Source organism: Eulemur rufifrons, chromosome 20 (genome assembly GCF_041146395.1).
Source record: "Eulemur rufifrons isolate Redbay chromosome 20, OSU_ERuf_1, whole genome shotgun sequence".
Classification (NCBI taxonomy): Eukaryota; Metazoa; Chordata; class Mammalia; order Primates; family Lemuridae; genus Eulemur; species Eulemur rufifrons.
In genome coordinates, this window is record NC_091002.1 from 21,639,652 (window position 1) to 21,654,285 (window position 14,634).

Here is a 14,634-nt window from a genome sequence, read left to right on the forward strand (position 1 = left end):
ACTTGAAGCCAGGAGTTCAAGACCAGCCTGGGCAACATGGCAAGATGCTGTCTCTATAAAAAATTTAAAAAGCTGGCCAGGCATGGTGGCATGTGCTTGTTGTCTCAGCTACTCGGGAGACTGAGGGAGGAGGATCCCTTGAGCCCAGGAGTTGGAGGTGACAGTGAGCTATGGATTGTGCCACTGCACTCTAGCCTGGGCAACAGAGTGAGACTTAGTCTTAAAATTAATTAATTAATTAATTAAAAAGGTGACCTATGTCCCAGTACTTTCAGGGAACCTCAGGATAATATTTTTCTGGTCAAGCCTTACACCCTCAAACTATAGATAAGGAAACTGCCATTCAGAAAGGGGAAGGGACTCATCACAGTCACACGGGACAGCATAGCACAGTGGGTAAGAACACAGGTTCTGGAGTCAGGGATTTCAAATCCTGGTTTTGCCACTTACTTTGCTGTGTGGCCTTGGGCAAGTTACTTAACATCTCTGTGCTTCAGTCTCCTCATCTGTAAAACGTCAGCAACTACCTCATAGGGCTGCTGTTAAGAGTGAATGAAGATAATGCCCAGAGAGCCAGGATGCTAAGCCCCACCTCCCTCCTCCTGGCCTCAATTTGGGGAGATAACACACAGTACCAGGTGTTGGCGGGGCTGATAAATGACCTGCTCATTGCCTCCTTGAGAGATCCCAGGGGCTTGAATTCCTGACAGGTGGCCACTCGGCCTCCACCTGGGCGCCTCTGCAACAGGCAGTCACTCGGTCACTCGCAGGTGAGGAGCTCCGTGGGGGAAGGTCGGAGGGAACCTTGGAGAGATGTACTCACCCTGCCAAGCCCCCGGCCCTGGCGACCTCCTCCAGCCTGTCCAGTGGCGGTTTCCTTAGTGCGTCTCCCGGATCCCTCAGAGAGGGGGGCACGCCCAGAACCCACCGAGCCCACCTGGCGGTCTGTACGCAGCAGCTTTAGCGCTGAGCCCTGGTCCCCCGGCGGGTGCTGGCACCTCTGCCCCTGCCCTGGCTCCAGGCCCTCCTCCCTGGCTCTTAAACCTGCCCAGGAGGCGGCAGGCCCTGGCCCTGCGCCCACTCCGGTTCCAGCTGGGAAGGCCTGGCAGTGATTATCATACATCAGAAACTCCGGTCCCACAAACACACACAAACAAGACCTTGTCATCCCTCTGGTCCCCAGTTCTGCCCCCAACTGCCCAAAGTGGTGGGGGATACTGGGCTTCTTGGCTCTTTCCCGGAGCCTCTCACCAGAGCTACCAGATACCAGATACTGGTGCCTGACGCGGTCATTGAAGATTCTCCTCTTAAGGTAAAAATCTGTGCTGTGCAAACACTGTGGGAAAGGGAGGCGCCGTGTGACTGTCCATCTGTCACCTGTGCCCCAGGGGAAGCCCAGGGGAAGCTGGGAGGCTCTGCCTCTGCTGGCTCCCTGCTCCCAGATAGGACAAGCACTTTCCTCACTGGCCTGTGGTGACATCAGGCGAGGTCATGCACAGGAGGCCCAGCGTCTGGCACATAGTAGGCACTCCATCAGTGGGGTTACTTCTCTGTCCCTGGCTCACAGTAGGACCTCAATGACTGCTGTGATGTTGAGTCACAGATCCTCAAAGCTAGAAGGGGCTTCAGCCAGCCCCAGAGCAAGTGGCCTGCACCCAGGGTGGAGTCCCCGGAAAACAGGCCCACCAAGTGGTCCCCAGCCTCTGTTGGGTGGGTGAGCCCGCTATTTCATGGGCGGCTCGCTCCATCTTCACGCAGCTGAAAGAGACCCTGTCCTGCTGGCCTTGGTGGAAAAGACTTCGGTCCCCAGATACCCTGCCCTGGGGCAATGTTCCCTCCAGAAGCCATGGGATGCCAAAAGGACTTATATTATGGGGAAAACAGGCAAGTGAAGGCCCTGTTGCCACCTCAAACATGGCTGTTGCAATTTGTGTTTAAGCTGTAAACGGCCGGGTGGTCACACACCTGACACTTCCTGCCACCCCTCCCCGCCCCCAGCTCAATTCCTGAGACACTGGGCACTTTGAGAAGCTGGTGAGGTTTGTCTTGCTGTCCCATTCTTTGTCCTCATGTCCAGGAAAACTCAGTCTGTGATCTGGCAGGAGCACCAATGGCCACATAACAGGCCAGAGGCTTCCATGATGGGATTCTAGGCGCCGGAGCGCCCGACGCCCAGCTCTGCTGTGCAGTTGGCCTTTTCCTTCCTTCTCCACCAGGCCTCACGCCGCCTCCCTCAGAACTGCAGTGGTCACCTCCAGGAAACAGTTTCAGTGTCCAGCAAATGGGGAAAAGGTGAGGTGACCGACACATGGAACGTCCATTCAGTGGGTTCATTCTAAGTGTGAAACGGGAAGTCTGCAAGGAGTTCATGAACACATGGGGAAATGCTTCCGCTATCCCGTTAAATGAAAAAAGCGGGATATAAAATTGTATATGCAGTGTGATTTCAGATGTGCAGGGAAATTGAAATCGTCGAAGAGAAGACGACTGGAAGGGAATGCTGCCAGTGGTGTTCACCAGGCGGACTGGCTTCCCTGGGAACCTCAAGTGGGTGTGTAAAATGGCCCCACACTCCTGACACATCCTGGGAGGGCCGACTGCCACTGTCTGAGCTCTCTCCTTCCCTCGCTCTCAGCCGCTGACTGCATTCCTTACGGAGGAAACAGAAGCCATCCTCCGGCAGTCACCTCTACCTGCATCTCACCCGCCTCTTCTGCCTTCCTTCCAGGACAGTGGGGAAGGGGTCCCTGTTCTCTCTCCTGCTCGTCCCCCACTGTTGACCCCATGATCTTGTCCCCCCCAAACGACTCTGTTTCTTTTCTCCCTACACTCTGCCTCTACCTCCTATTCACTCCTCAATCCACTCCCTGTGGCTTCTGTCCCCAACACCCCTGCTCTTGTCAAGGTCCCTGGCAGCCTCCCATGCAGGGGCACTTCTCTGCTCTCATCTTCCTCCAGCCCGTCTGCAGCTTGGCGGTATGACATGTCCCTCTTCCCTCCCTCCTCACTGCCTGGGCTTCCCCGCAGCACTTTGTCCTGGTTTCCCTCCTACCTCACTGGCCACTCCCTCTTTGTCTTTTGTGGCAGGCTTCTCCTCTTTCAGCCACTTTCTAGAGCCAGGAATTTTTTTTTTTTTTTTTTTTTTTTGAGACAGGGTCTCACTCTGTTGCCCAGGCTAGAGTGCTGTGGTGGCATCATAGCTCACAGCAGCCTCACACTCCCAGGCTCAAGTGATCCTCCTGCCTTGGTCTCCTGAGTAGTTGGGACTACAGGTGTGTGCCACCACGCCCAGCTAATTTTTCTATTTTTTGTAAAGATGGGGTCTTGTTCTTGCTCAGGCTGATCTTAAACTCTTGACCTCAAGCGATCCTCCTGCCTCAGCCCCCCAGAGTATTAGGATTACAGGCGTGAGCCACCGTGCCCAGCCTAGAGCCAGGAATTCTTAATTTCCTGGTTCTAGACCAGCTTTTATTCTGCCTATGGCTCCTGTCCGTGTACCTCACCTGGTCCCATGGATTTAAATATTATCTAAATGCTGGTGACTCTTCATAGCTCTAGACCCAACTGCTACCTTGGGCTCCACATTCATATGTCAACTGCCTATTTAAGTTCTCCACTTGGATGTCTCATAGCCATTTCAAACTGAGCATGTCCAAAAAGAACTCTTCATTTCCCTTCCAAACCTGTTCTCTCTACCCTCTGACCACCTCCGAGCCTGTCTTTCCTGTCTTGTTAAATGGTGCCATCATTCATCCTGTAACTAAAGCCAGAAATCAGGAGTTGAACTTGACTTCGTTTCTGTGATTCCCCCATTTCCAACCAAGGGCATCTGACTCTTGGAAGCTCCAGAACAGATCTCAAGCCTACCCTCTTCTTTTCTCCTCTGCTGTTGCCACTCTCATCCAAGCCACCACAATCTCTCAGAAACTGGTTCAGTAACCCCTTAATCCATCTTCTACCATCGATTCTTTTCTTTAAAATAAAAAATATTTTAAGTTCTTTTATTGATATATAATTTTTTATTGATTATACATAGTTTGGGGTACATGTGATATTTTGATGATACATAGATCTAGCATCTATTCTTGCTAGCATCGAGAGTGATCTATTTAAAACATCAGTTAGCTTAAGGTCAGGAGTTCAAGACCAGCCTGAACAAGAGTGAGAAGAGACCTCATCTTTACAAAAAATGGAAAAATTAGCTGGGTGTGGTGGCGTGAGCCTGTAGTCCCAGCTATTGGGGAGGCTGAGGCAGGAGGATCCCTTGAGCTCAGGAGTTTGAGGTTGCAGTGAGCTATGATGGTGTCACTGCACTCTAGCTGGGACAGCAGAGTGAGACTCTGTATGTATGTATATAAATAAATAAATAAATAAAGTCAATTAGATGGTATCACTCGCCGCTTGCAGTCTCCCATGGCTTGTGACTGCATGAAAAACAAAGCCTCTGCCTGCAGCACGCCCTGGCTCCTGCTGGCCACTCCAGCTTTACCTCCTCCTTACATCACTCGACAGGTTCCAGCCATATTGACCTTCTCACTTGCAAGAACATCTGTTGTGCTTGTTGGTCCTTCAGGACATTTGTGCCTGGAATTCTCTGCCCTTGGCTTTTTGAATAACTCAGTGTAAATGCTAACTCCTTAGAGAGGCCTCCCTGATTACCCCCTTTAAAGCAGATTTTCCTACCAATTCCCCTAATTCCCCCTTAGCCAGTTACTTGTTTCTTTCATGATTTATATAATGAAAACAACAAAAAAACCCTTTAGTTTAAAAAAAAACCACCTCCTTTTGGAAGCCTTCCAGGAGTTAGCCTCCATTCAGTTTTCATCATGTTGGTCAATTTAGCAGCTTGAATGGGTGGAATGAAACTTTCCACTTGGGTAATCAGCATCTTCATGTCTTACAATCTAGTACATAATTCTTACAAGCATGAGTGCTTCGTTCCTTCTTGAGTGGAACTTGGTCTAGCACACATTATGTGCTCGAGCAGGGCACTTTGTAGCACAACAGGCTCTGGAATTGGGTGGCCCAGGGTTCAAATCAATCCCAGCCCTGCCAGTTCCAAGCTCTATGACCTTGGTCATGCATTCCAGCTACCCATTGCTACATGACAAATGACCTCAGAACTTAGTGGCTTAAAGCAACAATATTTATTATGCAGTTTGGGCAGGGTTGGTGAGACAGCTGATTTCTGCTCTGCTTGTCAGCTGGGGCGGCTCCGAGCCTGGGGGCTGAATCATCAGAAGGCCCACCATCTCACAGGTCGGGTGGTCAGTGGGGACCAGAGCTGGGGGGTGTCGACTGGAACACCTTCACCTGGACTCTCCATGAGGCCTGGGATTCCAACATGGTGGATGGATTCCAAAGGTGAGTGGCCAGAGGGAGAGAAAGATACAGAGAATTGAGCTGGGCAGAAGCCATATTGCCCTTTATTGACCTTGGAAGTTACAGAGTATAACTTCTACCACACTTTGTTGGTTGAAGCAGTCACAAAGATCTGTGGAGGTTCAAGGGCAGGGAACATAGACCCTGATGCTCAGCTGGAGGAGTGTCAACGTTACATTGTAAGAAGAGCAACTGGGATGAAATATACACTGGTGTGCCTGTCTCTGGAAGTCAGCCACAAACATCTTAACCTTTTTGAGATCCTGTACTGAAGTGTTGAGCACAGAGCCTGGCATATCGTGAGTGCCCAGGGGTCAGATAGCTGCAGGGGTTGCTGGCAGCTTGGGATGGTCTCCCGGTCTCCTTGTAGCCACTTCTGAACTCCCAACAAATCTCATCCCCTCTTCATGCATCCTTGGTCTGAACTGACCCCAAGTCCAGAGCCCCTACCTCGATCCCACCCAGATCCTCCCAACCAAGCCCTTGTTGCTGTTGTGGCTCCCGTGCCGCTGTGGTACAGGTTCTTGGCTCCCCAAATCCAAAGGTCCCTGCTCAGCCCTGAGTGTTGGGGTCCAAGGAGGCAAGGTGTGGCAGAGCCAGCACTCAGAGTCCTGCCCAAATGGGGAGATGCAGATGCTGTGTGCTCCATGGGCAGGAACCAGGAAGCCCATCACTGTGTCCCTCAGTGTTTTACCTTGTGCCGGTGCAAACAGCATGTGGACAGTTGGTGGGGGGAATGCGGTGGGGGGAGCCAGTATTTTGCCAGGAGTGGGTGGGAATACCCCTGAAGAAGTGTTTGCCAAGAACCTGCTGAGTGGCCCTGCTCCTAACCTGGCTCCAGGGAGGCTGCCTGGAGGATCTGAGAGCGAGGTGCACTCACACACCTGCATCCAGGTGCAGGCAGGCCTCAGGTGAGAGGGGACACCCCAGGATTGTATTCACTGCGTGTGGGTGAGGTGGGAGAGAGAGAAAGAAATGGACCTGGTGCCAGTTGTGTGTCTAGGGCACGTGAAGAGGTGAAGGAAGAAGACTGGGGGAGGAGGAGGAGGAAGGAGAAAATGGACAGGAGGAAGAAAAGAGGGAAGAGGAGGAAAAGGAAGACATGGAAAAGGAGGGGAAAGGTGGGAGGAGGGCGAAAAGAGGAGGGGAGGAAGGGAGGAGGCCACCCTGAGGGTGAGCACCGCCCGTGGGGCAGCCAAAGGACTTAACCTGGCTCTGCCGGGTGGTGGCTTAGGGACCGGGAGCAGCAGCGAGGCGCAGGGGAGGAGAGGTGGGGGGCGGGGAAGGTGTGACAGACACGGGGAAAATCAACAAAACGGCCCCAAAACAGCCCTAGCAGCGGAGATAGCTCAGGAAGGAAAGAAACCACGCCCATCAGAGCCGAGGCTCGGGGGTCGTCCAGAGCTGCTCTTGGGGGGAACGTGTATGGGTTAGAGCAACCGTCCCCAGCCCATGCCAGCCCCCACCGGGCCAAAACCTACTCCCAAGGCATCGCTGGTCTGGTACCTCCTAACCAGTCGCCTCCATTTTAAACAGACAGAGCCTGAAGCCGGCGTGGGGTGGGGGGCGGGTATGGGGGAATCACAGTCGGCCAGTGTGTGCAGAGCCCCGCAAGCACCCAGGGCTCCACGGTCCCTGCGCCCGTGGGAGGGAAGCTGAGGCACAAGGTGCCCGCGCACGCCCTGGAGGTGTGAGGTGTGGGCTCCATCCGGCTCTGCCATTGACCACGAGCAAACCTCGTGTCGCCCAGGCTTCGGTTTACTCTTCTGTGCGGTGGGATCATTGGTCCCTCGGCAAGGTTGAGGGGGCGGAGCTCGCGCACGCTCCGCGCGGGCGAGGGGCGCGGCGCTCGGGTGTGCATGCATGCCGGCTCCTGCGTCCCGAGGTCCGCCCGGCCTCTGCCCGGGGGTCCCCCCTCCCGCCGCGCACGCGGCCCCAGCCGGGACGCCGGGCGCCGGGGCACCTCGGCCGGGTGCGCTCCCCCGGCTCGCAGGGGAGGGGACGGCGGCGGAGCGCAGGAGGAGGGAGCCAGGGCCGCGGCTGCCCGGGCCCGCCTGACCCTCGAGGGGGTCGCTGTTGCCTCGCAGATCCCTCCCTCGCTCCCTGCCTGCATCCCTCCCCGCCGCTCCCGCCGCGTCCGCCTTTTGTTCGCGGAACCGCGCGCCCCCGAGCCGAGGCGGCGGGGCGGGGAGCTGGCGGGGCTGCGCGGGGGGCGGGCCGCGCCGGGCGGAGCCGGGGCCCGGGCCGCAGCCGGACTGGGGGCCCGAGGGAGCGATCGGCGTGCGGGCAGCGGAGGCCCGGGCGCGCTCCGGGGGCGCGGCGAGGCCGAGGGGGCGGGCGCCGGGCGGAGCCGGAGCCGGAGCCGGGGCGCCTGGAGGCGGTCAGGCCGCTCTCTCCGAGCTCAGAGCTGCGGAGAGACCGTGCGGCGCGGGTCGGGGCCGGAGCCCAGCCTCGGGGCTGAGGTGGGCCGAGAGGAGCCGAAGCCCGAGCGGCCAGAGCCTCGTCAGGACCCTCCCCAGGGACGTCGAGGCCGGGCGGGCCCGGGCCATGCGCGTCGCGCGCTGAGGCCGAGGGAGGCCTCGATGGAGGCGCCGGCGGGCGAGCCCTCGGCCCGGGGCTGCGGTCCCCCGGCCGCGCCCGCCCCGGAGAGGAAAAAGAGCCACCGCGCGCCGTCGCCAGCCCGGCCCAAAGACGTGGCCGGCTGGTCGCTGGCTAAGGGCCGCCGCGGCCCAGGCCCGGGCGCAGCCGCCGCCTGCAGCGCTGCGTCCAATGCACGGCCCGACAGGAAGGGACGCGCCGTGGCGCCCGGGGCGCGGAGCGCAGGGGCGCGGGTGGCCGGGGTCCGCACCGGGGTCCGAGCTAAGGGCCGCCCGCGCCCTGGTGCCGGGCCGCGACCGCCACCACCGCCGCCCAGCCTCACCGACAGCAGCTCGGAGGTGTCGGACTGCGCGTCGGAGGAGGCGCGCCTGCTGGGCCTGGAGCTGGCGCTGAGCAGCGACGCGGAGTCGGCGGCCGGGGGCCCGGCGGGGGCCCGCACCGGGCAGCAGCCCCAGCCGGCGCCGTCCGCTCAGCAGCCTCCGCGGCCACCTGCCTCCCCCGATGAGCCGTCGGTGGCCGCGTCGTCGGTGGGCAGCAGCCGCCTGCCGCTCAGTGCCTCCCTCGCCTTCTCCGACCTCACCGAGGAGATGCTGGACTGCGGGCCCGGCGGCTTCGTGCGGGAGCTGGAGGAGCTGCGCTCCGAGAACGACTATCTCAAGGTGGGGAGTTGATGGGGGAACAGGGAGGTCGCAGGAGGCACCGGCTGTCACAGCCCCTCGGGCCTGAGGCACCAGCCAGCCTGCTTTTCCATTAAACAAGCTGGAGAAAGGGGCCCAAACCCTCTGGGGACCACCCTGAGGTCATCTCGGGCTCTCCCCCCCCATCCCCCAACTTTATTTGGGAAGTGCTCTCTTGAGGAGGAACCTGGATGAGGAGACTGGCCAAGGGGCCCTGATCTGGGGAGGGAGCTCAAGAAGGCTGCTTTGGAGGGTGCTCGGATGCACTGCTTGGTGTGGAGGTGGGTGGTCAGTGAGGGGCCGGATCTCTGCTTTCGGCTGCTCAGGACCCCCACCCCCAGGCTCTCCTTTCTGGGACAGGCATTGGTGTGCACTGCTGCCAGGGAAACCTGCGGCTGTCTCCTGCCAAGGAGAGACCAGAACACACCATCCTAAGCCGCAGGCCTGTCCCCGCCTGCCTTTCAGGGCGGGTCCAGTTTGAAAGCATGACATCTGGGAACATCCCCTTGGCTGGAGTCCACTTCCGCCCAGTCTAACGGTCCCACAGCCTGGGAGGGTGATGTCGTGGGAGAACCGGTTCAGAGGCAGCTTCCTAAATCCCAAGATAATGTCTTCTGCCCTCTCTAGGACAGGCCCTTGTACCCACAGTGGTCCCATTGGCCCCTCCTGGCTGGTGCCCATGTCCTTCCCGTGTTCCTGGTGGGAAGAGAGAAGCCCCACCTGGGAGGGACATCCCTCTGGGCTTGTCGGGACCTGTGAGAACAGGCTTTGCCTTCACCCTTTCAGTGGACAGGAGCACCCATGGGGTGCAGGCCAGCCTCCCTCTGTCCACTGCCTGGCACCCTGGCAGCTTTAGGGACAGCCTACCCCTTGTGTGTCAACCTCGGCCCTGGAGGCTGGAAGCTTCATGGGCTCTCCTGCCACTGGCTGGGCACAGTTTTGCAAGAGGCTGAAATGTTGCCTACTCTGGTCAGTTGATGGCCTGGCACAACACCCACAGCGCGCCTGGCCGAGAGCTCGGAGTTAATAGCACTCTGCTGATTTATGTCCGCCCACAGCACTTAACTTTTAACTTTTCCTTGTGGCTCTTCTGGCCAAATGGGTTTCTCTCTCATTAGAGTGTTGGGGTCTTGCTCTACTGTGTCTCTCTCCCCCATTTTCCCCCAGGATCTGCTATCCAGAGTGTGTTCAGTAAATGCCTGTAGTATAGAAGGACAAGATCTGTCTGAATCAGAATAATCTACCCCTTCAGTCTGTAATCTTTCCCCAAGCCAGGCCTCAGTCTCCTCGTCTGTTAAATGGGAGTGTGAATCTTCCCAAAGGTGCCGTTCAGTTTTGACATTTGGGAGTTCAATCATCTCTTACAGAGGAGAGAGCTAGTGGAGGGTGAGTAGGAGGGGGAAGGCAAGCTAGAGGAGGGTCTTTTGCTCTGGCCCCCTTGATGCTCTGAGCTGCTCCCAGTACTCGCTGTCTGAGCTGACCCCGAGCTCCTCACTCAACCTGCTGGTCCCTACTGCTCACCCTGGCAAGGGCGGATGGGTCACAGAGCTTTGCTGCGGGATCTCTCCTGCACCCAGCCCTGTGGGCGTGGGCCCCTGTCCATCCTAGGAGGTCATGAGGCTCTGCCCTGACATCAGTTTGAGCCACTCATGACTGTTTAGATTGGAAAATGGTCCCAGGAGGCTGGGGGTTGAGCCCGTGGTTTCACAGGATGCAGGGCCCAGCTGGGGACATCCCACTGCCTGGGCCAGGGCTGGGCCTTCAGCTTCCACCGTTCAGTCAGTGGTTACAAGCTGCTGCTGGATCCGAGGTCTGTAGCTTCTCGACTGTGTGATCCTGGGCAAGTTACTTAGCATCTCTGGACCTCAGTTTTCTTATTTGTAAAAATGTGACAATAACATACTTTCCAACCTCAAGGTTTAAGGGAAATAGTGCCTGCAAACGCTACTAGAGCACCTGGCATGTAGTAAAGCTCAGATGAAGTAGCTGTGATCACCGCTCTTCTCGGTGGAGTGGAGCATGTTTCCGTGTGTGCCTGTGTTCTCTTGTGGCCTACGTGGGTGCAGAATAGATCCCCCTCCGCACCCGATGCAGACTGGGCTCTTTGTCCTGGCTCCTCGTTCATTCATTCACCAACTATTTATTTAGAGCCTGCTGTATACTAGTGCACATCTGGGATACAACCCAAGACAAGGGCGAAGTGTCTGTTTTCATCGAGCTTTGGGGAGACCAGGATTAAACAGTAGTCACACAATAAATCACAGTACGGATCACGATGAGGGTAGAGAAGGGATGGTGTGCCAAGAGCACATGAGGTGGGGGCTGGGGTGCTCAGGGTGGCCGAGAGCTGCAGGATGACATGAGCCAGCTGAACAAGGAGCTGGGGTAAGAACATTGCAGGCTAAGGGAACTCAGAAAAGTCTTGTTCGATTCATGAAGAGCACTGAGGCCAGAGAGGGTAGGAGATTGGATGAAAGAGGTGAGCAAGACCAGCCCATGCTAATGCTCACTGGGGACATTTGAGTTAGTCCCTTGACTTCTCGGGAGGGTTGTTTACCCTGGCTGCCAACCTCCCTAAGGCAGCATGAAAATCTAGAGACTGAATGTGGACCCCAAACACAGGGGTTATTACAGGAGGTCTGTTCATTCCACAGATGGGTAAACTGTGGCCAGAGTTGGGGAGGGACTTGTTCCAGGTCTAGGCAGCCAGGTCTTAGAGTAAGAGTGTGTTAAACTCTTGTTATGTTTCCTGCCCCTCTGGGCCACGCTGCTTCTAAGATGCAGAAACTGAGTAACAAGGGATAGGACTCCATATCCCTGGCATGTCCCCTGCAGGGGCTGCTTGGGTTGAGGGGAGTCCAGTGGGTGGCCCTGCTCAGGCTCACCCCTGGCCAGTTAGGGGGCACTGGGAACTGTCAACCAGGGAAGGGCTCTGTGGAGATCTCCCATGTCATGCAGCCTGCTCTGGGGCCCAAGTGACAAAAGCGTAAATTGAGTGACTCCCAGTAAAAAAATAGGAGCTTCTGCAGAGAAGGTGGTGAGCTCACTGTCACTTGAATTACTCAAAGAGAGGCTGGACGATCTCACATGCTTGAATAAAGACATGGGGTTTGTGGAAAGCAGCTTGTAAACCATCCAAAATGTTGGTGGTTGTGATTTTTTAGAGAGAGTTCAGGGGAGGTTTATGTGGTGGCTACAGTTGAGCTGCCTGACCTTGGGCCCCGTCTAGCCAAGGAAATCTGAAGGTTATTAACTGCTGAGGTTCCAGAATTCTAAGATGCAGCTTTAGCTGCAGAGCAGACACATCAGCTGTGTTTGACCTTCAAAGCCCTGGTGGTCTGTGATATTCCAGCTCCTAATCGCCACTGTTACCCACGTATGTACCATGTGGTGAGGACATGTGGGAATCCACTGGGTGTGGATGGAGGAATCTAAGAGTTGGAGCCCAAAGACCTGGCTTTGAGACCTGACTCTACCATCTACTGTGTGGCCATGGGCGAGTCTCTTTGGCCTCTCTGAGCTGCTTTTGCTCATCTGTATCATGAAGATGATGGAACCTGCCTGGACAATCTCACAGGATTGTTTTCAGGAATCAGGGAGATATGAATAAACAAAACATTTTGCAAGCAGTGAAATTCAGCATTTCATGAAGAATTGTTAATATTCTTAGCCAATGAGCAGCCAGGATGTCTGTGGATTTCCTTAGTTTTAGAATGTTCATAAATCAGTAGCTGCTCCAGGAAGGACAGCAAGGTGTGATCATGTTCCCTGCTGTGTGTATGGGCTCTGGGAAGCCAGACCTCCCTGCCTCCTTGGAGATTCTAGATGTCAGCTCAGAAAGGCCCAAGGGAAGCATTTAATCCCCCCAGTTGCCATTTTGCAGATGGGGAAATGAAAGCTCCAAGTCCCACAGTCAGGATGCCAGCCCAGGTTGGTCCAACTCTGGGCCCTGTTCTTTGTGCCGTGCGGTTGCTGATGGTGTGTCTAGTCTGGGACACAGGCTAGTGAGAGGAATCCTGTCGTGGGCCAGGCTCTAGGCTAAGGCTTGTTGGGGGCAAGTGGTGAATGAGACATGCTGGGGCCCAGAGCCTGTGGAGGGGCAGGGGGCGTGTGCGAGTGTGCACGGTGTGGGACAGGCACGCCTACCCCAGGGCGTGGGGGTGGCTTTTAAGCGTGAGGATGCAGACTGAGTGCACCATAAATGTTAGTGCTCGTCCCAGTCAGCTCCTGTTCCTCGCCTGTTCCTTCAGGCATTCATTCAATCATTCATTCATTCATTTATCCAACACTCTTCTAGTGACTCCTGGGTACTAGGCCCTGTGCTGGGTGTCTGGACCCAGTGGCCACGCAGTAGGCCCCCGGATGTAGCTCCCGGGAGGGTTCCAGCCTGTCTCTGGGTCAAAATGGTCAGCAGAGCTCCTGGCTGGTCCCTACTGAGTCCCAGGCTCCCTGTGGGAGCTGAGAGGTAGCCTGGAAGAGGCTGCTCTGAGACCTGGGATTTTGAGAATCAGCTGATCGCCTGTCGGCGGGAGGGGGACAGTTCCTGCAACATGGAAAATGAGATGGAAAATGTGAGCCTGCGGCTGCCGAGGCCTGGGGAACCGTTGGAGCTCCCAGGGCTGCCAGCATTCCTCGCGCAGGGGCTGGGCCCGTGTTCCTGGGCACACTCCCTTGCACACACAAACACACATACACACATTCATAGCTCCAGCTCAGAGACCCACAGCCCGCCCATCTCACACTCCCATCCAGCGATGCCCTGCTGTTGTGTGCTTCCAGAAGCACGCCTCCGGATGTGGTGGAGAGGATGCAGGCTCAGAGAAGTACACAAACCCATGCACATACACGACCTCCTGTCCCATCACTCACACACATTACCAAACAGACACAACAGAGACTCACACCGTTTAGGGGACCCCCAGGCTCAGAAACACACTCTCATACACATATCTTTTACCCCCAGACACACCCGGATGTGTCCCCCAGGTGGACACACAGCCTAGAGACTTTCTCGAACACATCAGAAGTACACATAACACATGCAGGCGCGCAGACGTACACACGCACTGGCATCCAAGGAAGGCCGCAGATCCGCCCTTGCCGCGCCGGCACGGGCACGAGCTCACCCCCCAGGTACCTGCACTGCCCCTTCCACAGAGAGAGTAGCAGAGACTTGCACATGTACGAGAGGCTCACAGACACCCACTAAGGGGACACTCATGGTGACATTCACACACAGATGCAACATGCAATCGTGCATACATAGGCAGGGACACAAGCACAGAGCATGCAAATGTCAGGCATGTAGCATTTGCCAACAGGAGCCAGAGACCCGCAAACGAGGGTACACACACACACACACACAGCCTGTGACATTTCACCCACACACAGAAACACAGGAAATCCTGGTCTGTGTCTCCCTGGAGCTAATGTGTGCAAACACCTACTGTCTCAGCTCCTCCACGAGGCTTCCTTCCACAAGGCTGCTGGGAACAGCGATGAGTAGGGCCAGGGGCTTGCGTTTGTAACCTTCTGGGTCTGGGGGTCCTAGGAGCCTGGTGGGGCTGGGTAGTGGGCAGGTGGGGCTGGCAGGTCTCTAGGTCAGGAGAAGCTGCACCGAAGGCTCCTAGGCCGCTGTTGCCCAGTACTTGGGTTAGGCCCAGTGGGGCTGAGTGAAGTGGACCAATTGCCAGGCCTGCCCGCAGGAGAAACACTGCCTGGGGCAACTCCCTTCTAATCTCCTCGGGATTTCCTGCCAGCCCTATCTCCCCTCCTCCCCCGTTCCCTTGCTGGGGGCTGTGGACAGCCACGCCACTCCCATCTGTAGAAGGTGCCCAGTTCCATCTGGGGAATATGAAGGAGGCCAGGGTAGCAGGGGGGCCAGAGGAGGTGTGGGCACTCGGGAGGGGCTTGGCAGGCCCCCTGGAGGAGGCGGCATCAGAGTTGGGGAGTTAGCCTTGAGTGGCTGCCACTGTGC

The 14,634-nt window shown here is 56.6% G+C and overlaps 1 protein-coding gene across 1 annotated transcript in view; it reads left to right on the forward strand.

Annotated features, from left to right (window-relative positions):
• The first annotated feature begins 8,566 nt into the window (after window positions 1-8,566).
• MTCL2 (microtubule crosslinking factor 2) overlaps window positions 8,567-14,634 on the forward strand; it is a 57,248-nt gene continuing 51,180 nt past the window's right edge. Inside the window, exon 1 of the mRNA XM_069495494.1 lies at window positions 8,567-8,639. Within this exon, the coding sequence (XP_069351595.1) occupies window positions 8,568-8,639 (72 nt within the window). The 5' untranslated portion in view covers window position 8,567. The remainder of the gene's footprint in view (window positions 8,640-14,634) is intronic.